The sequence below is a fragment of the Chaetodon trifascialis genome, chromosome 18 (genome assembly GCF_039877785.1).
Source record: "Chaetodon trifascialis isolate fChaTrf1 chromosome 18, fChaTrf1.hap1, whole genome shotgun sequence".
Classification (NCBI taxonomy): domain Eukaryota; kingdom Metazoa; phylum Chordata; class Actinopteri; order Chaetodontiformes; family Chaetodontidae; genus Chaetodon; species Chaetodon trifascialis.
Genome location: NC_092073.1, coordinates 20,180,001 through 20,203,525, shown reverse-complemented (window position 1 = coordinate 20,203,525; position 23,525 = coordinate 20,180,001). Strand labels below are relative to the sequence as shown.

The following is a 23,525-nucleotide window of genomic DNA, read 5'->3' as shown; positions in this document are numbered from 1 at the left end:
GGATCGAACCAGCAACCTTCTTGCTGTGAGGCACGCGCACTACCTGCTGCGCCACCGTGCAGCCCCTCGTAATCCATGAACTTAACAAGACTGAATTGTCAAGTCTGAATTTCACTGCTCTCATAGAGACACAGAGATTTTATGGAGACTAAAAACAGAGCTAAAAAACAGTCAACACTGGACATATATTCATCAGATGGACACAAACAAGACTCCAAATGACAATGCTCCTCTACTGTGTACTCTCCATATAAACTTAAACGGTGATAAAGCATCAGTGTTTCTGCATCAGTGGCCAAAACAAATGAGTTATTGCAGGTTTTAAATCACAAATATGAGGACTTGGGGACTGAGTTGTCTGCAGTGAGACTTGACTTCCTAAATGCTTGACTTTAAACTTCTTAAGTCTCAAGTTTTGTCAGTTCAAGCAAAGAGAAACAAGCCACAAGACAGGCTGCAATGGCTGCAACATAATCTGTGAGGGTGAAGGCACCCATCAAAGCACATCCACTAAACGCCCACATCCCCCACTGACAGGCTCCGATTGTTATTAGAAACCTATGACAACATCATGGAAAGGATCCCTACAAAGCTGAAGCTGTTATCGCTCTTTAGAGCCACCAGACTCCTTTGACAAAACCAGTAATTTCAGCTCAGCACAGGAGTTGCTGATCTTCCGCTGCCTCAGTCGGTTAGTTTGTTTGTATTATTATGTGACTTTGGTGTTCATGCTGCTAATGTTAATGTTTTTCTCCGTGTCAGGTGCAATGGAGGCAAGGAGTCTTTAGCAATTAGCTTTAAATGTTTGTATTTCATGTTTTCTCAGGGTTGAGTACCCTTACATTAGGTATGAATGAAGTTAAGGTCTTCCAGTAGTAGAAGTACATTGTATTCTTTACTTCCTCTTACGAGTTATTCAGTAACTACCTCCGGTGACGTCGTGCGAACGGAATTTCAGCAATGCATGTGCTGGTGTGCATGTGGGAGGGTTTCCATAGCATCTTTTATCCAAATAACAAATAAGAACACAAAATGCACACAACGATACCTGAAGGTCAGATATGTCAACATGTGGCATGATGACACGGTGGGAAAAACCAATGGCACCTTTAACAGTAACAATTACTGTTCCACATGTGAATGAGTGAGGAGTGATGAAGCTGTTTCAGAAGTTTATCTCAGGAGCGCATAGCTCAGATAGCGATGCTTGGTTAGAGATCGGAAAGCTGCACAGAAGCTTTGTGTTGAGTCTAAAGTCCCTCGGGTCCTTTATCGGTTCTTGTTGGCTGTGTGGAAAATCCAGTGCTTTCCAAGGCCAGATTGCCATTAGGCAAAGTGGGCCACAACTGCACGTGTTGTTTAATGCTGTTTTGCACCACAAAGCTCATTAGGAACTGAAACGATGCAGCACTTGTGTTAGTGGTTAATGATTGGGCTGATCATGTTTATTGAGTCCTTTATGATTAAATACTTTAAATACTTTATCTGTTACTCACCCAGGAACAGTTTAAATGTCTGCCATAAAGTCGTGTTGGTTCTAATCATCACTTGACTACAGGGCGGATATTGTTTTATTGGACAGCATTGAGTTAAAGCCGTGTGAGTCTCCTCTGCTGTTTGTCCCTCCTCCTCTCCCGTCCTCTCTCCCAGGTGTGCTACATCTGATTGCTGAATGAGGTGCACCTGAGCTGGCACTGAAAACTGGCCCTCAGACTGGGATGTTGTGACTTTATGTCTTTGATTAGATTAATTGTCTTTGTTGTTTGCGTGTCTTTATGTTAACAAATCCCAATTTATTAAACCATCTCCCTGTGGAGTCTAAGAGCCAAAGACTTTCTGATTCAACTTAATCATCACATATCATCTGTCATAATAAACGATCGTCTTCATTCCCTTGTCTCTCCTGATTAAAGTGTCATCCGCCCCGTAGAGCCGGATACGGGCGGGCCGTAACAAATAGCACTGCTGGTGAAAGTGACCTGATGTGACTCATCAGCTGTAACAGCACTTGAATGAGACACAGTAGGTTAGCTTGTATCGTAAAATGACGAATGAGGGAGATTATCTGCAGACTTTTTATGGTTACAGAGATTACAGTGATTCATTCTCTGTGGACTTCAGCCATTTTAGAAACGCCTTTGCCTTTCACCTGAATCCTCTCTGAAACACCTACAGGGCTGCTCGTTTGTCTTATAATGCTTATAGTGCAGTTAACATGTTGATCAGTGAGTTTTGATACCAATTCCAAAACAACACCTTCCATTGAGGAATATGACATTTAGAAGCGCCCTCCACTCAAAAACATGTTTACTCTTACTGCATCTTGATGTTTGACCTTCACTGTGCAGAATGAGTGTGACACACACATCATTTCTATTGATTTTTCTTTGGAGGGTGGGAGGGATGGGTTTTCTCTGTTTTTAAGTTTTCCTTTATAATGTTTTTAACTGTTGTAAAGCACTTTGTGTTGCATTTTATCGTGTATGAAAAGTGCTATATAAATAAAGTTTGATTTGATTTGATTTGATTTGAATAATCTGGTACTGGCATGACGCCAAATGAAAGATGAATCCGCATTCAGTTAAAAACATGGTCTTCCTCGAAATTTAGAGCAAGAGCATTTCCACCGTACATCCTAATTTCCATGAATTTGTTCTCTTCAGACATGTACACTGCTAACCCTAACTTATTTACAATGTAATGTTGGTCATGACTAACTTTAATGCTGATGTGAACAATTCTTAGATGAAAAAAACGAGTTTCTTTGTATTTTCTACTCACGTGAAATCCATGAGTGACAGTGACTCTGCAGAACTTCAGTCTGAGTTGAATATTTACAGCTCTGGCAGCAAAAGATAAGAGATAAACACAAATTATAAACAAATATAATTATTTATTAATCCATTAATGTGTTAATTTATTCATTTATTATCATCAAACTAATTAACTTTCAGCCACCACTGATAGTGCCCAATTCCAGGATGGTTTTGAAGAACACTGGAGAAACCGGAGCACCTGGAGTAAAAAGGATCCGACGACACACAAAGTCCGAAAGGCTCAGTGTCAGGAATCCGTCTCGCCATGAGGTCACACTGCTGAGGTCCTGCTCTGGACTCAGTTGACCTCCCGGTGGTGGAGAGGGTATTTTTCACATCATCAAACCAAGCTTTTCGTCACAATGGCACACCAATTGCTGCAAGATAGTAGGAGAAACCAGAGCACCTGAAGTAAACCTTACCACCGGACCAGATGACACACAAAGTCAGAAAGAATCAGGACCGGGAATCAAACCCTCAATATAGATATAGATATAGATATAGATATAGATATAGATATAGATATAGATATAGATATAGATATTGATAGATTTCAGCACATTTCACCTAATCATCCGGCAAAATCCAACAAATCACAGAGCCGACTCTGTACACAGAGCAGATGCACTTGGAGAGGAGGCTAGGTTTTTTTGGTGGTGCCATCAGGTGATGCTTGAAAGTGGAGGCAATACATTTTTCAATTTCTGGATCCTTGATCTTGATTGAAGTCACCAACAGATCTATGTTGCCCCACTTCTTATATAGGTCCTTGAAGATGGCGTCGTCAAGCTTTTTAAACATGTTTTCGTTGATATTCGCACCCTGGATGTTGGCCCATGTGCTTTCGGACAGATGCCTAATGATGTCCTGTGGGTTTTCACCATTCAAGTCAAGGTTTGCTTTCCTCAGGATCTGCATTAACAGCTTCTCCATGAGGACCTGCACAGACATTTTGTTTCTCTCTGTCTGTCCTGTTGCCTTCTGGTCAGCAAGTTCCTGTGACTCAGTGTCCAGTAAAGCAAGCATCACCCTTTGACTGAAGCTGTCAGCCTGAGAGGTCAGCCACCAGCTCATCAGTGTCAGGAACATCCACACTTTCATCTGTACCTCATCGTGTATCCTGGAACGTGACTGATGAACAACGTCTACGCTCGTAGATTTCGTCATCAGTTGTGAGATGAGCGTAGGCCTCATCCCATCTGTGATGTGTCTGTAGAAGAGATTGCCAAACTTTTGAGCGTATGTCAGGACTTCATCTCTGGGAAAGTTGGCAAAAGTCTGAATGACAAAATCCTGATTTTCATCCTCTTTTTTTTCCCTATTTTGAAGCAGAGAGGAAACAGCAGTTGTGAGTAACTGTACTGACTTCTTACTTTCAGCTGTAGCATTCCGGCAAAATATGTTCCTCAGCTTTGCCCCCATGCGATGTATCAACGCTACAGCAATGTTCTCTGTAAAAAAAGACTTAATCTTGTCCCGCACCTTCTCTTTGGCTTCTGGTCTTCGACCGCCAGTGTCTGTCTCCTCTGTAGTCTGAACTGTTTCATGAATCATTTGGCAAATGTCACTTGCAGCATCTTCAATCTCCTGAGAGGATTGAGATTGCAGCCACTTGTACTGAGAGTGTGACAAGTCGTTCAAAAGAGGTTCCACGATATCAGTCACTGTGGTCATAATTGTTTCAAAGTGATCATAGGTGTGTCTCCACCTCTGTCTGCGTTTTTGATGTGAGCAGAATATTTTAATCTTACCCTTGAATGTCTTCAACATTTTGCAGGCATGATTAACCATATCGTTTAGTCTTTTGGGGGGAGTGAGCTGATGATATCGTATAGACTCTACAGAACTCCAAGAAGTGGAGAGGGCAGAGTTGACATTTTCTGAGACCTCTTTACTTATCAAGCTTGACAAGTGGTCTGAGCTTTCAGACCAGTCTTCTTCTGAAATCCCCAAAGACTCTGAAAAGCTCTGGAAGAGTGTGTTGCCCAGACTGGACAGAACGAGCTCCTCAGACACCTGTACGCTCTTGGTCTGAGGAGCTGTGAGGAATGCTTTGCTCAGTAATGAAATCAAGCTCGCTAACAGTTCTGCCATCATTATCTTGGTGGAAGTATCAGGAAAGCCGGCTGTCAACAGCCTCCACTGTATCATGGTCAGTCCTTCGCAAAAGGACTGAACCAGCAGGCTCACAGCCTGCACTTCGATCTTTGGTAACTCCATCTGTGACAGTGCTGTCCTATCCATTAAACTTGCTTCTGAATCGCTGTTATTGTGTATGAAGGACTTTTCTGTAATTATAACGTACTCTCTGACGTACTCTCTAATATCAGATATACTGAGACATCAGGCTTTGATGTTGCACATCAAAGCCCTTGTAGAAGCTGACGTCAAAGACCAATTTCTGCTCGCTAAGCCCCGCCCCCACGCCGCCCTAGCAACCGTTGCTAGGCACGGAGTCCTGCTGGAAACATGGAGGAAAGGAGTTTTCAAAGACTGGAAGCTACAGAAAATATCATAAAATATCTTTATCAAGTAGAATAATACAGCATAATCATACACACAGTCTCAGCTATGACGTTTTGCTATTTATTTCAAATGGGAAAAAATCAACTGTGCAACGACTTTACATCAAATCAGCTCGGTCACTTTATTTTTAGCATCTTGACATTTTAAAGAAGCAGGTTAGGACACTTTTCATTCATAATATACGTTCATTTTCATCACAGCTATACACATATTTACTGCGCTGTAAATCTAACAAATGAGACGGACTCATCGGGCACAAACTGATCGTGTCAGAGTCGCTTTCTTTGCCTTCTTGGCCGCAAACTCAGCAATAAGATCTTTATAATCCAGTTTGGATGTAATGTCCTTTTCCGATGATGACAGGGCAAGCCCTCACGCTGCGTTTCCATTACAGTTGTTCGCAAAATAAAAGCGATATTTCTGAAATTTCGACAAAGTTCAAGTGCTACTTGCAGGTGTTTCCATTAAACGGTGTTTTGCGAACTAACCGAAATTCTCGTAAATTCTCGGCCGTCCCGCGAGACTTCACTTTGAGGAAGATTGCCGAAAGCGTTATGCGTCTCGGTACACAAATCTCAGGAGCCGCTACGGCTGTTGCTGTACTTATTATGATTAGAAGGCGGAGGCAACGTATAACTGTTCAAAGGCGAAGCCCTTATGTGTGGCAGCGGCCACGAATAAGGGATTTCTGGGAGAAGATTGTAAATGAGGAGTTCACAGACGAAGTGTGGATACAACATTTTCGGATGACCCGGGCCACGTTCAACGAGCTTTGCGATGTTCTTGAACCTCTTGTGGCACCAGATGTGTCATGCCCCCGAGAGGCTGTTCGCATGTAAATGCGAAAAAGGTGTTTCCATTACACTTTTGCGATACACTTTTATATCGACACGTCTGAAAAACCACCTCATGAGAGCGTAAAAATGTTTTTGTGATATTTGAGAGGATTTTCGAAATATAGGTGTTTCCATTACCAGTATTTTATTGCGATATTTAGGTTTTGCGCATTTCTAGGGGTAATGGAAACGCAGCTTCAGTCTGTCCTGTGACGTGTAGGTGCAAATAGTTTTAAATTAGTTTCAACTTTGAAAAGCTTCGCTCGCTTGATGCCGCCGTTACTGAAAAGTCAACAGGATCCTGAGCGCAGTCTCACAGTTAGAGACAGTTTCTTCAGTCCCTGCGAGGTGTCGAAGTGTTTTAAGTGCTGTAGTTGTTCCCTTTGGGATTATCTCTCCAAGTATCCTCATCTCCGCGAAGAGGTCCGTGCATCCTGAGATTGGGACGTGCTTCAGTGAGGCCTGGTGACGTAGCGACAATGACAATAAACCCGCTTAATTTGTTGGATTTGTTTTTTATTTATTTGTTTCAGCAGGGCAGTGCAATGCATTTTGCTTTCAAATTTTCAGGCATTTTGTTTGACGTTTTTGCATTTCCAGAAAAGCTGTCAAATGTATTTCAGCTCTCAGCATTCGCGCTGCATGTTCTTCAGGAAATACCATTTTTCTAGTTATTAGTGGGAGCATTAGTATTATTATTATGAATCTATATGTTTTTTGGTTCACTTCTACACTGCATACTTTGAGCTACAGAAACCATTCAAACATTGAAAAGCTTGTTTTTCTACTTTTTAAAATATTAAGCTTTTTTTCAACTTTTTAGTGTAAGTAAACGGAGAAATCCTCCTCAAACGTACTCCACTTTGAAATGCTGCTTCTTCGGCATACGTTTAGCTGCAGACATCATTTAAACTTTAAAATGTTCACAATACTTTAATCTTTCAAACTTGTTCTCAACTTTTTGAAAGATGTTATACTTTTCTAAGTGTCACAGTTTTAGTTTGATGCTTTATTTCCTGCCTTCTCTGAGTTTATAATGGGTGTGCCTTAAAATATTCACAGCTATATGTGAGATATATGAGTATATATGAGTGGGTAACATCATGGCTGGAGTGCAGAGAAGCTGTAAAATCTTGTAAAAACTTTATTGTGAAAACGTTTGAACTTAAAGCTCTGTGCGCGCGCTTGCATGCATGAGCTGCGTGGGTCGAGGTCGATCACTGTCATTCAGGCTGTGGCATGCTGATATATACAGTCATGAGCAGCAAGATACGCCCTCTCTGCCATTAATGCCTTCAAATCTGAAATTAAAGCTGTCCCTTATTTGACTGAATGTTTAAATTGCGTCTCTGTATCAGACACTTTCTACACATCCAGCAGAACATTTTATGTTTCCTCTGGTTGCCGTGAATTATTTAAAATGTCTTGAGACTGATGATTGCTTGCTTTACTGTAAGCAATCAGTAACCTGCCTCCAAGTGACATCACTTGAGGCAGTCATCACTTTTACTTTTTTCTTCGGGTATGTTTGCAGAGTCGAACGTTTACCTCTGACGGCCGGACAAACTTTAGTCACTACTCCAAATGTTTGCATGATTAGAAATAAGATGGAAAAACGTGAGCAGCTCGTAATATTCAAAGTCAACACGCCTTTTGTGAATCACTCGCTCTTACTCTCTCAGTGATCGTGTATGTGTGCTTGTTCCACCCAAACTTTGTCCCAGTCATCTCTATTGATGTGGCCGTGTGATAAAATAAGTATTGTGTCATTAGCACATGTGGGGGAAAGAACTGCAGTAGTTTTACTCTTCTCAGTAGGCCTTGCACCAAACTGTATTTTCCATATAATTTCTCTGATACATAGAAAATCTACCCCTCATAACATGAACCTGAAGGCTTCGTGGATGTCAATCCTGCTACGAACTCAATCAGAATGAATGAGAAGTAAAACTCAAGTCAACATTCAGACCTGAACCCAGATGAACTCTTCTTGGCTACTCCAGAGGTCAGAATCTATTTTTACACCTCAGCTGTGAGGCACTAAAAATAGCACAGGTGCTTACAATAGCAACAGGCTATCAAGGCGGGAGTGTCCAGGAATGTGACGTTTCCTCATCTGCAGAATAGGCTCAGATTACACTTTATGTCAGGTTTGTTGAGGTTTGCACGCACTCCTATGGGCTGAGGAAGCTAACAACCATCTCATTTACAACTACGCATACACACACCGTTGTTATAAAACACTGACCACGTCACATTTTGCCGACTCAAACCAGGTTTCATTCAACAGTGCCGGTAACCTTGTCTTCTGTTGATCAGGTGAGGAGGTTTGCACAATGACCTTGACAGTGTGGGCTGCTCCTGTACTGCCACCCCCCTTCTAGCAGCAGAGTGAATGCAGGGTCAGAGAGGCTGTTTACTGAATATGTGAGTCGAGTCTGACTCATTGATCCTTTATCTGACAGGTTTGTGCAGGTTACAGTCAATGTCCCCGACCATGGATCTGAATATCATCAGTCTATCATCTGTGCTGTGTATTGATAAATCCGTGGTGCTGAAGCAGCAAGTGGATTTGTAAATGTGCCTTTTTTTCCTGAATTAAAAATCATTCTAGTCTAGTTTTAAGCTATTTTCAAATAATTATGCTGTATCATCCAGCTCTCAGCAGCCAAAGAAGAAGAACAAGAAGCAAATCCTTGACTGAGCTGCACGTGCTGCAGTTAGCTGGCTAATGTTCATTATGCTCATTTTTCATGTGTGACATTAATCTTTGACGTCATGATAAAGAAAGCAGTGAGCCGAATGTGATGCCAACTACAACGTTACTGCAAAATAACTTGTACTTTGAGTGATTTATTAGCCAGGAACTTTTCCACTTTTACCTGAGTAGGTTTCTCAAAAGGTTTTACTTTCATTTTTTATGGGGTCGACCGTATTTTTTGTGTCACCTGTGCAGACTATTAGCACACACTGAAATGCCAACAAGCTAACAAAAACAAATCATCTTTTCATGGTCTTCTGCTGCTTCTCCCAACTTGGTACATGCCTTTATCCCTTGAAATGCAACGTAACTATAAACTACACTACAAACTACAAACTACATGCTGCAATCCAAAACTGTCACTGCGCAGTAATGCAGGCTCACCCAGTTTTTGTCTTTCTATTCAGCAGCAACAGACAAGCCCGCCAGGGAGACAGTAATCCCAGACACCTACACAGGAGGAAGAGCGAGGAACCTCCTGACCGCAATCTGGAGACAGCCCATCTTAGTCAGTAACACTTATCTTTTGTTATGCAACCCAAGAGTCGCCTGTGAAAGTATTTTCTGTCAGCAACATCTGTAAAGAGACACCAGCTCAAAGTGTGAAAAACGTCGCTGGAAGACATGCTCATTACTACTTTTACTGAAGTAAAAGTAACAATACCATGATGTAGAACTACCTGTTACAGGTAAAAGTCATGCATTTAACATTTTAAGTTAAAGCACAAAAGTGTCAAAATATTCTTAGTCCCAAAAGTAAAAGTATCCATCTTATAGAATGAGTGACTGCAGCATGATTTCTACCTGTTAGTGACTTTTAATAATTGATGTATCATTGTGTATATCATTGTGTAATCTTAATAACTTATTTATTGCTGAATAGCTTAATCTATAATTATACTTAATTATGTATTTGTTAATTGTGCTTTGAATTAATCTGGAGTCACATTTGCCTCATGTGAGTACATGGACACAGATACTAATAATAAAGCGGGCAGATCTTAATAATAAAGCTTAATAATAAAGCTCTATGGTTAAAAACAGGATTACAGTCACAATTGGCAGGCAGTCAGATGAGGTAATGAAATGCAAAGAGGTCAGAGAGGAGGTGGCAGACAGGTGGGAGGCAGGTACAAAACAAACAGCAGTGGCTTTGTGTAAACTACCAGGTAAATGCTACAGTCTATAGTTACTCTCTCTTCTGTATCTTTGTGAGACTATTTGTCCTTGAGTCTATTTTAAAAGGCTGAAAATGACAAATGGCAGAAGTGTCTATTTGAGCATGTCCTGTGAACACGCTGCAGGTTCGTGTCAGGGCGAGGAAAATGACCTGAACAGGTGAAAAAGCCTCATTTCATCCTCAGCTCGTGTGCAAAGAGTTGACAGCAAAGCAAAGTGAGCAGCGTTTTCATTATTTCCAGGTTTATTGCAGTTGTAAAGAAATCATGAAAACAGACAGGCACGTAATAATAGTTGGAATAAAAAAAAGGCATTTAAATACAACACAAAGAGAAGAACAGTTACATCGTTAAGATAATAAAGAAAATCTTACACAGCTAATAAATAACATGCGCACAAATGGAAAGGCAGAGACGTGCTGGCAGTCAAGATGTGTGTGCATGAAAACGTCTTTAAGTCACAAAATTTAAGGAATTATTGGGCTTTCAATCTGTATTCAATAAGACTTCCACACAACAGAGATCTCCAGTCAGATCATCATAGTTTTGGAGCAATTTGGCTGAAATACGAGGAGACAGAACCAAAAGGAATCTCGACAGATGCGTCAGGTTAAAGGTCAAACAAGTGCTTCTGCATGTTTTCACTGAATAAAGTTTGTGTGCAGTTTATCTGATGTTTGCTTAAATGCACAAACGCACCATGGCACACACACAGATGGATTTAGATGCACGTACAGATACATTCAGTAGTGCCTGCACTAAAGCGCTTTGGTCTGGTCGAGTGTGACGCTGAGTGGAGACGCAGAGTCGAAGGTTCGGTCAGTCCTGTGCACACAACGCAGAGGCTACAGCAAAGAAAAGGCACTGAGGAAAGAGAGAAAAGAGAGATGGCCATGCAGGGCTGGTGGTGCGCAGATGTGTGCGTGTTTCTGCAAAAGTCCAGAGTTGTAGTCCATGTATCCCATCATGCATTATCCTCCAAGCCTTCGTCGCCCCTGAGCCTCTCTCGCTCTCGGTGCCGCTGGATGGCTCGCCAGATGCGGCAGAGGACTCCACCCCTGAAGGAGAGACAGATCCCTTAAGCACCGGCTGAATTTGCAGTGAAAACTTGTAGATGTGAGAAAACCGTGTCTCAAAATCCACGAGACCACGAGTCTGATTCCTCAGATTTAACCTCTCCAAAGTGGCTACTTCTCATGGAAGGTAAACGAGACAACACGCGTGTTAAAACTTGTAGAAACTGTGAGAGATACGATTTGAGGAACAGGGCAGATACCGTAGACGTAGACAGCGGAGGTCATCTTTGGTTACGTCATTGAGAATGTCAGTCAGTGTGTATTCCTCGAGCACAAACTGGAGCACAGAACACACACAGTCAGAAACAGAGCTTAACGTAACGTGAAGAGGCTACAGATACAACAAACCAGCAGATACTCAACCTTATCTATGGTGTCAGCGTCTGCCCCTTGCTCTTTCAACCAATCAGTGAGCTGCTTGTCCGGCTCGTGGTCCGCTGGGATGTGGAAGATGGAGGGAGGGGATACGTCTGTAGAAAAAAATTGTTCGAGAGGAACAGACGCACAAAAAACTGAAGAATAATCAGTCAGTCAGTGCGTGCCTACCTGGCGGTCTGTGCCTGACTTTGACCAGCTCCAGGTCGTATGTTCTCTGCTGCAGCGTGGTCTTCAGGACCTGCTGGTACTCCTTCTCCTTTTGCAGCAGCTCCTCCAGCAGCCTGCAGGGGGCACCACAGGAACAGTAAAGTCTGTTAAAATGAGCTGGAGGGCCGGGGTAGATAACAGCTCAGCATCGATGACCAGAAAGCGATTACAAAGAGACAGAAGCTGTTCTGTTCATCACTCGTGCACTTCAATGGCAAACTACAGGACACACATGAGCCACAGGTTGGTGGATAAAAACAGTGAAGAGGGTGGTGTGGTTATCAATTCTGCACAGGCTGCCTCTCTCACATTGTCATATTTTTATACATTTGAAATCTGAACATCATCATGAGGGAAGTCTTTCTCCTGCACAGGGCATTAAGATCGTCAAATGTTGGATAATCTCTATGAGCTTTGGCGCTGTTCTGTGCTTTTGTCTTTATCGTCTTAATAGTTTTGAAACAGCAAATAGACATCCCCTAAAAAAGAAACTGTGACTCCAGTGAGACTTTCAGCTTGTGCAAATGGTTGAGAAAAATACAAAATACATTCAATATTTTCCATTTTTCATTATCAGTCACGATGTCTTGATGTTATATCAGTGCTTAAACCTGGTGACGTTCAGGTAGGGTTTTGCTGTGTGTGGTTTTCACTTTGCCGTTACAACGCCGCTGTCTGTCATCACTCTGATGGTTTTAGAAACAAACATCCATCACATGAAGCCCTGGAGCGACTGCCCTCTGTGTGTGTGTGTGTGTGTGTGTGTGTGTGTGTGTGTGTGTGTGTGTGTGTGTGTGTGTGTGTGTGTGTGTGTGTGTGTGTGTGTGTGTGTGTGTGTTTGCAGGGCTGGGTGTGTGTCTGTGTGTAGGTGCACATTCTCTTCCCTGTGACACTAATAATAATGAGTGGAATTTCATCATCATTTCCATTCAAACGATGTGTGTGCGCGCCTGTGGCAGTTTCCCATGTGTGAATGTTGGAAAGTATGTGTTGACATCTTTGAAGGACGCTCTCTCACCACAAAACACGTTGCTTAACGCGCTGCTTTATGTGCCTGTCTGCACGTACCTGTTGGTCTCCTGTTTGAGCCGCCCCAGCTGTGCACCCAGTTGATGATGCGAGCGGTGATGCTCTTGGGAGTGGGCGGAGTTTAGCGTGATGACCACAGAGTGGGAGGGGTCAGCTGCCGTCACAGAGTCGTCAGCGTGTGGAGCTAAAACGGGACCAAACTCTGCCTCCTCTTCATCCACTTCGTCTTCCTTCTCCGCTCCCTCACACTCTGACGCCGGGCCGAAGTGGGTCTGCAGCTCTGTGGGGTGACAGGTGGAAGGTCAGAGGTCAAGGCTGTGTGCATGTCAGCTGTAGAATATTTAGAAGAAGAAGAATATTTAACCCTGTTTTCCTGTGGAAATGTGCAGATGGAGGATGGAGAGTTGTCCACTAGATGGCAGTAAAAGCTCAGGCCAGGCTGCAGCCACCTGACCCGCCTACCTGGTATGAGGATGGTGATGGCAGCCTGCACAGCTCTGCGGATGATGTTATCCATAGCGAACATCCAGTGGGGTTTAATGTGATGGTTCCTTAGGACTTTGTTTACCTAAAGAACATCACACACAAAGACATGAGGACAGACATTCAGACCTAAAGGCTTCTCTAACTACTGACCTGAACTTACACACTCTCTGTGTCTGGATACGTCAAGTTACACTGACAGTCACAGTGTCAAATCAAATGCCACAAATAAACTGGGGATAACATATTTGTTCAGGAGTAAGAGTCAAAGTTAATTCTGAAACCTTAAAGAAATGATGTTGTAAGATCATCTATACTCACTGCGCATCATTTCTGCTATAAAATCAGATCAAACTCATCTTCCTTTCAGTTAGCCTCTGGCTTTCACAAGTGTTACTCAAATATTTTCTTACCACAGTAAAAAAAAAAAACTAATTAGATGTTTAACAATGTTGTTTTTTATTACATACGCTCATATCAGCTGTCAGCCTACAAGAGTTTGCACATGTGTGACTACCAGCTTTGCAAACGCTGCTTGATTATCTTTTCAATGCACCTTTTATGGGTCATTGCTTCCATATACTGTATGTCCAGCTCTGTGTGTGTGTGTGTGTGTGTGTGTGTGTGTGTGTGTGTGTGTGTGTGTGTGTGTGTGTGTGTGTGTGTGTGTGTGTGTGTGTGTGCTGACCGAGTCCTGGAAGCCAAAGAGCACCAGCTGTATCTGGTTGATGGAGGTGGAGTCGAAGTCCAGGTCCAGCTTGAGCTTGGAGATGGTGGCCGCCATGACGCGCCTCTCTGGGGAATGGATGAAGTCTCGAAGGATGCAGATGATCTGCTTAATGTGTTCAACGGACAGCTGGAGCTCTTCATTGCCCTGTACGTGCAGCAGACACACATAGACATTTAGTATACAGAAATCCAAAATAATTTCAGAAAAACATTCATTTAGGTCTATAGGTGATAAAGATTTCTGTCAGATTTCTGGAACTGAATGGGTTTCTGTCTTTTCGGAGCACTTCCCTGTCATGTGGTGTAGTATTTCAGAAATCACTGCACATCAAGTATAAAGATAAGCTCTCAGGTGCAACTAAGACTACAAATTTAAAGCCTCTTTAATGGATTTATGAATGGACTCTTATGCCCCCTGGTGGCAGGATCAGAAATGACACTGTGGCAAACAGCTACAGTACGCGTAAAGAAACTGCCTGTTCTTGGTCACATTTGAGACAAAGTTTCACTCAGAATACGATTCATGAAGGGAAAATAAAGAGTTTGCTGATGCTGTTGTGCTCACATTTATGTCACTATATTTCAAATTGTTTGCTTATTGATAATGATTGATAAACCAGTGCCTCATGCAATCCACCTGATTTTCACTAATTTGCTATTGAGTGCTACTGGACTCTACGCTGAGCACGAACATTATTTACACTGAGCTTAAATGGGGTGAAAACTGGTGTCGCTTTGCACCTCAACAGGTTTGATCCCCAGGATGGAGGTGTCTTTTTTGTGGTTCCACTAAGAATTGCTGAAATAGTCAAAAGACTAGCAGCAGCAGCGAAGCTTCATCGCAGACACACACACACACACACACACACACACACACACACACACACACACACACACACACACACACACACACACACACACACACACACACACACACACACACACACACACACACCTGGATGTGGTTCTCCTTGAGGTTGGAGATGACCTTTGCCTGGTCTTCATTGAGGACCTTGAACAGAATGGCCCGTCTCTCGCTGTCCTTCTTCAGCAGGAACAGACCACTGTCCCTGTCCTCAGGGGAGGGGGGGGCACTGCGGTCCTCCGAAACTGAACCCTCATCTGGAACACTGCAACACACACACACACACACACACACACACACACACACACACACACACACACACACACACACACAGGGAATGATCTCACTGCAATATAAGACTGATTTACAACTGCGTGATGCGGCGTTCAGCTTATTTACAGATACAAGCCTCTCCTGGCTACTATGTGTGCCCAGGAAAGTGCAGAGACAGCATGAGTCAGCGCGGCGGCGGCGTGCACGTATGTATGCACACACATGTCTGTGCATGTGCAGATGTGCGTGTGATGGTGCGTGTGTGCTCAGCTGCCAGCTGAAGCTTGTAAAATTATCAGAGCTCATTATGTCAGTGTTGTAAAAGGCAGCAGAGCGCACTGCGAGCACAATAAGGCCACCTGCCACTCAAACACACACTCAAACACACACACATTCACATCTTTTCACATGATCTGGACTGTCGCAGCGGGATTTTAGCTGCAGCTTTAGCCGTTAGCTTGTGACAGTATCTAATGCTTTCAGAATAAGCAGGACTGTTCGAAGAACGAACAGCGGAGACAAAGCAAATCCGAAATATTTTGAAAATCTGAGCCCCACGTCTGAAGTCCAGAAACGTGACCCAGCTCACCTGGATTAACTCTCTATCTGCTCTCAAACACGCACACACACCTCAGGTAGTTGGAGTTGGCGGGTTTGAGCAGGTTCTCAGACCCGGAGCTTTTCTTCTTCTGGAAGAAAACGTCGTGTTTGGAGTCGCAGTCCGGGCTCACGGAACCGTGTTCGCTGCTGCTGCTCCCGGTGGCCTCGCACTGCAGCTGCACCGGCAGCGAAACGTTGTGGATGTAGTCTGCAGAAACGTCAGTGAGGAAAGTGAAGGGGATAAATGTGAGTTTTTCACAAATGCGGAGTGAATACTAAAGTAGTGGAGTGGATACTAAAGTAAACTCAGCAGAGGCTCCATCAGGACAGCATTCTTACTTCAGTCTCACTCCACATGTGTAGCTTTTCCTTTTTCCCACATTCGTCATCTCACTGCTGTCAAACTGTCGCTGTCAGCTGTAATTTCAGTCTCTGATTGATGCAACCCACTTCCACCCCTCACCCCTTTCATCAGAACCAGCCGTCTAATTGGTCCGTCCAATTAGTTCATCACTTCCAGCTGCTCTTAACGCTCATGTTCTTCCCCACCTCCAAGAGTCTAGACACATTGTGTTTTTGCTTAATTGCCAAAGACTCCACATGCATCTTTTCAACTTTTTTGTCACCTTAGTAGAAATAAATTATTTCCTAAAAAACATTTAAGCCCTTCTTTCAACTAACCACTCCTGAATTAACTAAATTCAGGGGTAAAGACAGAAAATGTGATCTCTTATGCCGCATTTCCACTAGCGCGGCTTGACTCGACTCGACTCGACTCGACTCTACCCGGTTGTTTTGTGTTTCCATTAGGGATAGTACCTGGTACCCGATACTATTTTTAGGACCTGCTCTGGCGAGGTTCCAAGCGAGTAGAAGCGATACTATATGTGTGACGTCAACAGCCTGTCGGCCACTGATTGGCCGGAGAGTGTCGTCACTGGTCTGCGACGTCCAACACCGGAAAAACAATCCCGCCCCCTTCATTGTAACGCCGGGCAACAGCAACCGCTGACTTTATTCTTTATTCTCAGTCGAGGGAAATGGCTGCTCGTAAAATATCACCATGGTCCGTCCACAAAAAGCCACAAACAGCAAATACAACATCGTCTTGATGTCCTCCATTGTTTGTCGGCTCTGTTTGCGTCAGGTACAAATTGACGTCATGGCAGTTTCGCGCAGCCGTGGTATGACGACCCCGCCTACGTTGAGGAGGTACTATGAAGTACTCAATTGTAATGGAAACGCAACCAAACCAAGTAGAGTAGAGTAGAACCGAGTCGAGTAGAGCTGGAACTGTGCAATGGAAATAGTTGCACAGTGTTGCAATAGTGTTGCTATTGCCGTGGCTATGAGTTTCATGTGCGTCCTGCTGGGCGCTGTGTGTCTTCTGTTATTTGTCACATGTGCATGGGCGACCTGTTAGTTTCTCCTCTGAGGATTCATTAAGGTATTTATCTCTCTCTGGGAACATCCCACACAAATTGTTTGTCTGGAAACGGGCTTCACTCTGCAGAGCCTGATCGATGACACCAAACATTTTCCATTCAAATGCATGTGCTCCCTGTGCTTTGCTCGTGTGTGTTGACCTGGTGGTTTGAAGGCGATCTTGCTCTTCTTGCCCTTGGTGTTGTGCCTGACAAAAGTGTCTCTGAGGAGGTCCGAGGCGATGGCTCTCTTGTGAGGGTCCGGCTCAAAGCAGCGCAAGATGAAAGACTTGGCCTCCAGGGATAAGGACTCAGGGATCTCCGGGTGGATCTTAAACATGCCCACCTGTAACATAAAACCACATCGACCCACAAAACTCAAGACAGCTACACGAATGAATGAATGGAAAGTTTAGAAATCCAAACCTGCTTTCCTCCAGCGTTTCTAACAGAAGACTTAAGATATTTCTCTCCTTTAAAACTTTGTTCAACATGTGCAAACATCATGCAGAGCAAGTCCACCTACCTTAAACATGGCCGCCTGTGGCTCTCCCAGCTCATGAAAGGGGGGTTTCCCAGTGGCCATTTCTATAATGGTGCATCCCAGGGACCAAATGTCAGCCGGGGCTCCGTACCCTCGAGGACCCTTATCAATGATTTCTGGAGCCATGTACTGCAGAGTACCTGCAGACAGACAAGCAGAGAGCAACCTGGAACAGTCATTTCTACAAGACAAGGAGATGCAATCAAGCCAACAAATCTTTGTGTGACTCACAGACTGAACGTGAGATTTTGGAGCTTGTCTAAAAGTTTATTACAAACTTACTGGAGACGTTATTCCAGACAGAACGAACATGTCATTAGTGTAGAAATGGTTCACTTTTTGAACTTGTTTTTGAAATCTAGATATTTGGGCAAAGTGGTTTTGTGCACAAATCGAAGCAGAAAAGAACTTTAAATCTCATTTTAATGAGTGAAACAAGACTGAAATTAGAGGTACTTCACTCCCAAAAAGTGAGTTCAGAAGAATTTGCTGATTCCATCTTATCTCGTCTCTAAGTATTCTGCCTGCAGTCAGTAATTCTGCCATTTGCGGTCTGCGCTACATGCTGATGTAAACAGTGAGAGACAGAGAGAGCTATAAAAAGATTCAGAGCAGAGGGGGGAAGCAGCAGAGGGGAAACAGATAAGGACGGACACACACACTCACACACACACACACACACACACACACACACACACACACACACACACACACCTGCTAATGAAAGGTAAACACCCTTCTGCCTCTGCTTGATTAGCTAATCTAATTACACACCTCGATGGCTGCTGGAGAAGGCCAGATGGCCGGTGAATGTGCATGTTCGTATGTGTGCACACGCACATTCGTACACGCTCGTGTGTCTGAGTGTTTCCATAGAGGCTGATAGTGGCTCTTGACATTTTGAGGGTCATTTGATATTTACACTTATAGTCAGCAGCGTTTCTATGACTCCATTTATGCTGAATGACTGTCGTGTGGTGTGTGCACTTTCTCTCTGAGCCATTACTGAGCAGTTTGTGCATTTTGTTTCAGACAAGCTTCATACAGTGTTATTTTTGGGATAACTTAGTTGATTTATATTAAAAAAGAGACAGATTTCACTATATTAATGATCATAATGTGTCTTAAAACAACAGATTTATCAGATGTTCACAGTGAAAACAGAAACAGGAACCCTTTGTTAAAGTCCATTTCGAAGTAAGTAAGTTCAGTAAGTAATCTGGGGATTTTGGGACATGTCAGTTTCAAATGAAATGTATGTGTGTTTCTGTTTCCAGGATATTAGCAGGACAATTTCTAGCAGGAAAATGAAGCGTAAACAAGTTACCGGTGAACGTCTCCGTGCAGGGGTTGACTCCTGCCAGCCGCTTCGAGGTTCCAAAGTCTGAGATCTTCAAGACACCGCTGTAGGTGTTCACCAACACGTTGTCACCCTAATGGACAAGCAGATAGACAGAGACAAAGCAGGTTTCTACACAGTAAGGATAAATTCACATTAAGTTCATATTTGAAAGAATTAGCCCTCTTTTTTTTTTCAAGTTTTCATAGCATCTGCAGTAACACCACAATGATGTGAATGCATTAGCGTGTAGCTTCTGTGAGTCATCAGGAACAATCGCAGCTCAACCCGCTAACTATCCAATCATCACCACACCACCGTGATGTTGCACTTGATCAGATTGCCGACTGTGGTGTAAGAAGGTTCGGTTCGATGTGCTCCCGTGTACCTTGATATCTCGGTGGACGATCTGGTTCTCGTGCAGGTATCGCAGCCCCTCCAGGATCTGTCTGGTGTAGAAGATTATGGTCGCCTCCTTCAGCGGGCCCCACTTAGATCGCAGCAAGGCAGACAGGCTTCCTGGAGAAAGGAGAGAAGGAGTGTCCAAAACCTATCATGAAATGGGAAGACGACCAAGCAGTTAGAGAGACCACCCGGTAACCGAGAGGTCACAAGCATCGATCTCTTGTCCATCATCAGATCTCAGCTGTGGTTACGTTTCTTTCACAAGAAAAGGATGAAATTATCAGTAGACACAGGTTTTCCAAACAAGAGGCAGTCCTGCTTCACACAGCGGTGTAATTGTTTTACCGTCTTTCTCTCTGGTACAAACACACCTCCAGGCACTTGTTCCATGAAGATCTTGATGTATCCGTTCTCAGAAACTGAGCCCAAATATTGAACAATGTTCCTGTGCTTCAGGTACTTGTGAAGGGCAATCTCTTCGTGAAGGGGCTGGGAGTACCTAATCACATAAAGAGAAAAAGAGCCAAAGAGAAATACTTTTTTCCCTTTGTTTGTCCTGACAGAGTTTACGTATCAGCACAGCTGGTGACAGCATAAACACACTTCACATTTTTATTTTGTTACACAAGTACCTGGTACAAAAACTGTAGTAAAATTTACTATCCCCTGTCCATGATCCATCCATCTGGTGTTGAGTTACTCTTTAAGCTGCTGCCAACAAACATTTGCAGTGAAATTTAACAACATCTCTTCAACACAGTCTCAGTTGACCTTTCACTAAATCACTCCCCCAAGCAGCGACTGTCCAATCATAGCTTAGCAAACGTAACCAGGCAAGGCAGGCGGGTCAAGCTTTGGACCCACATTGCCAAATGGTCTGCATGAGACTTTAGTAACAGCAACATTCCCGTTTACACGACAACGCTCGTGGGTGAAAACGATAAAATATTTTATCGGATGTGCCTTTTGTTTAGACGGCGACAGCATTTTTGGGATATCTTAAGAACGCTCCACCATCGCGTTCACTGTCTAAAGGCGGAAAAACGCAAAAGTGTGCTTTGATCTACCAGAGCCCATCCCTTACGTTCTCTGATTCCACACACGTTTGTGTCACCGTATGCATGCAGATTTCCCCCCCAAAAAACGCTCGTCTAAACACGGAATAAAAATTGAGAACGCAACGCCACTTTTGCATTTTCTGTTCAGATAGTTTCCGTGTAAACGTAGCCTAAGTGATGATAGACTTTATCACCTTTCCAAAACCAAAAACACAAGTTGGGTTAAATAATGTATTTATCTACTGTAATGTAAGCTGCAATGCCCACCTAACTTGCTTACTACATGCAGTAGCATCCGAGTGTTACCAAAGCCAAACAGCATATCTAGGGCTAACTAGCGCTAGCTTTAGCTCTTTCAGCATCACTATCATTTATGTACCCATCAAGTGCATATTTAAGAGCATTTTACATAGTTTTTAATTAAAAAAAAAAAACACAGGAAAAAACATTGGAAAGTCTACTGGGCAGGGCATTTTCAACAAATTTATGCTTACGTTAGTTTAATTAGCCAGCTAGCTAAAGCTGATCATGGGATAGATGTTATTTCAGCTGACAAAACTTTGAAATGAGAAGCCTGGTCTACCTCTGCCTAAAATCATTGAAGACTTGTTTTAAAAAATAAATATGAATTTTGAGTGAGTCTTAATTGGCGTAGCAATAGTAAATAAGGGGGGCGGGGTTTCAGAAACTGTCATTCTGTGACAATGAAAACAAAATGAAAGCACACACACACAAACACACCTACCTGCTGTCTCTCTCAGGGATCTCTTTGATGGCGATTCGGACCTGGTTGCTGAGATCTCTCCCAGCATACACCACTCCATAGGTGCCTCGCCCCAACACCACCCTGTCCCCAGTCTCATTGGTGTCATACTCATACTGTAACACACACACACACACACACACACATATTCAGCAAACTGGAACTATAAAGATAGATATTTAGTGTAAAATAATATTTTGGCCATTTGAACCTCCAGTGTGTCTCCGTCTCCTTCGCCCTCCAGCTCCACGGCATTCCCCGTACCATCAGATATCATCTCTTTCACCATGGAGCAGAACCTGAAGCACACAACCAGACACAGACATCATTCACTTTCAATTCATGGCCATCAGTTCACGTTACAATACGGTCGCACATACGGACTGTACGTACACAAACGCAGACGAACACACACACACCTACACAGACACATCTAGAGGTGTGTCCTCACCGACCACACTGTTCCTCAGTGGAGAAGTAGATCTGGAAGTCGTCTGAGTTATCATGGACGTAGAGGAAGCAGCAGCGCTCATCAAACTTACTGATACTGCAGACAAGAGAGTTAAAAATTCGTTTTTCTCTTCTTTCTGTGTTATATTACATCTTTTCTCAATCTTCTCTGTGGTATTAAATATGTTACATTTAAATGTGCTCTTAAAATATCCATTAAAAGTCTTATTGCAGATGTTTTATTTTGAAATGCAGCAAAGCACTGAATCTTTCATGAACTAGTTCATCCGAGTAGCATGTTTTAATGTATTCTTCAACCCAAAGAAACAGGCAAACTTTACTTTGCACATCTTAAAATAACACAAATAAAAAGTGACATTTGTTTTTTCGCTGCATAATGTCCAACGTGCCAAACAGTTTGAGAACGTCTGCATTCACATTTAATTCACCTCCAGCTTTACATTCATACCTAATGCCCTTGATGGACATCGCAGTGAAGTTCCACTCATGGATCCCTTTCTGTAATGAAAGTGAAAGACGTTTTTTAGATTCACATTAATCATTCAATTCAACCACAATCAAAGCATTAAGAGTCACTCAAGGCAAACATTAGGAGATACCACGTGTGCGATGTTCCTTCTTGGTAAGAGAAGCCAAGTTTCCATCCAAATCTAGTGTGAATGTTAACCAACAGGTAACCGAAAACAACTGGTGGTGCTAAGTCTCCAGTGCCAGATGATGTAATTAAAGGAGCACCAACCAAACCTCAAATGGTGGACAAGCGTGTCAGAAAGTGATGGACTTAAGGCATTTAAGCTTGGTTGATGTACTTATTTGAGGAACTTCATTGTTCATGGTCATCATAGTTCATGTGCTTCATGATATTCCCTTAATATGTTACTATTGTTTTACTTTTACTTTTTGTGCATAGAAACAGAAAGGGGAAACACACTGGTGACAGTTTTCAATGATGCAATTCAGTGAAATGCGGTGGTAAAGAAGAACCGGGTTCAGGGGACGAGAAGGTGAGTCTCACCGTTTCAGCTGGAGACACATGCCAGATAGAGACGTTCTTCTCTTCAGCCTCGTTGTTAATGGACACATAGGAGGGCTGGTAAACCTTAGTTGGCTCCAGAATCAACACCTTTGACGGAAGGACGAAAAAAATACATTTAATGTGTGCGTCTGAAAATCTGATGTTTTAGTGTTTCGGGGTGTGTGTTCGTACTGGAAACCGCAGTCGGTTGGTGGTTCTCTGTGTGGCCTCAACGATGATGTCCATCCAGAAGTTCAGTCTCTCCCGCTGGGGCGAATGTTCCACCGTCTGCTTCTTAAACCGCTGGATCAGCTGCAGATTCTGCACCACCGATCGCAAATACCTGGAAGAAAATAACTTTCTTTTAGACCAAAAGCCAGTTCAAGTAGCTCTGTGGATACTTTAACTGTGATAATACCAAACATGCACTGAGTGCTGGATGGTAACGGTACTGACAACAGAATAAAAACTCTTTTGTAACGTAAATGTCTTCACCAGAGAGGCGGCTTGAGTTTGAAGAGCTTCTCGGCAGCCTGAGTAGCTTTAGGGATGTCGTTAGCTAGCATGCTAACAGTGAAGAACTGGCCCACGTCCCAGTAGTTATTCATCTTCTCCAAGGAACCTTTGCGTCCGAGCAGACTGTTCAACCTCACACCTAACACATCAGAGTAGAAGTGTCAAAACAGGGTAGAATATTCATACCACTGAGCTGGACATACTAACCCTGACCCTACAAAGTTTGACCCAGA

General features: G+C 43.2%; 1 protein-coding gene across 1 annotated transcript in view; it reads right to left on the bottom strand.

Annotated features, from left to right (window-relative positions):
• Positions 1 to 10,735: 10,735 nt before the first annotated feature.
• The window catches only part of map3k15 (mitogen-activated protein kinase kinase kinase 15), a 19,210-nt gene continuing 6,420 nt past the window's right edge, over positions 10,736 to 23,525 (bottom strand). Inside the window, exons 9-29 of the mRNA XM_070986072.1 lie at positions 23,272 to 23,431; positions 22,969 to 23,119; positions 22,777 to 22,884; positions 22,210 to 22,259; positions 21,742 to 21,837; positions 21,502 to 21,589; positions 21,273 to 21,406; positions 19,841 to 19,968; positions 19,453 to 19,583; positions 19,053 to 19,158; positions 17,708 to 17,865; positions 17,344 to 17,527; positions 15,788 to 15,965; positions 14,975 to 15,149; positions 13,979 to 14,164; positions 13,270 to 13,375; positions 12,847 to 13,087; positions 11,740 to 11,852; positions 11,557 to 11,663; positions 11,394 to 11,470; positions 10,736 to 11,175 (exon numbers count right to left, since the gene is read on the bottom strand). Of these exons, the coding sequence (XP_070842173.1) occupies positions 11,082 to 11,175; positions 11,394 to 11,470; positions 11,557 to 11,663; positions 11,740 to 11,852; positions 12,847 to 13,087; positions 13,270 to 13,375; positions 13,979 to 14,164; positions 14,975 to 15,149; positions 15,788 to 15,965; positions 17,344 to 17,527; positions 17,708 to 17,865; positions 19,053 to 19,158; positions 19,453 to 19,583; positions 19,841 to 19,968; positions 21,273 to 21,406; positions 21,502 to 21,589; positions 21,742 to 21,837; positions 22,210 to 22,259; positions 22,777 to 22,884; positions 22,969 to 23,119; positions 23,272 to 23,431 (2,771 nt within the window). The 3' untranslated portion in view covers positions 10,736 to 11,081. The remainder of the gene's footprint in view (positions 11,176 to 11,393; positions 11,471 to 11,556; positions 11,664 to 11,739; positions 11,853 to 12,846; positions 13,088 to 13,269; positions 13,376 to 13,978; positions 14,165 to 14,974; positions 15,150 to 15,787; positions 15,966 to 17,343; positions 17,528 to 17,707; positions 17,866 to 19,052; positions 19,159 to 19,452; positions 19,584 to 19,840; positions 19,969 to 21,272; positions 21,407 to 21,501; positions 21,590 to 21,741; positions 21,838 to 22,209; positions 22,260 to 22,776; positions 22,885 to 22,968; positions 23,120 to 23,271; positions 23,432 to 23,525) is intronic.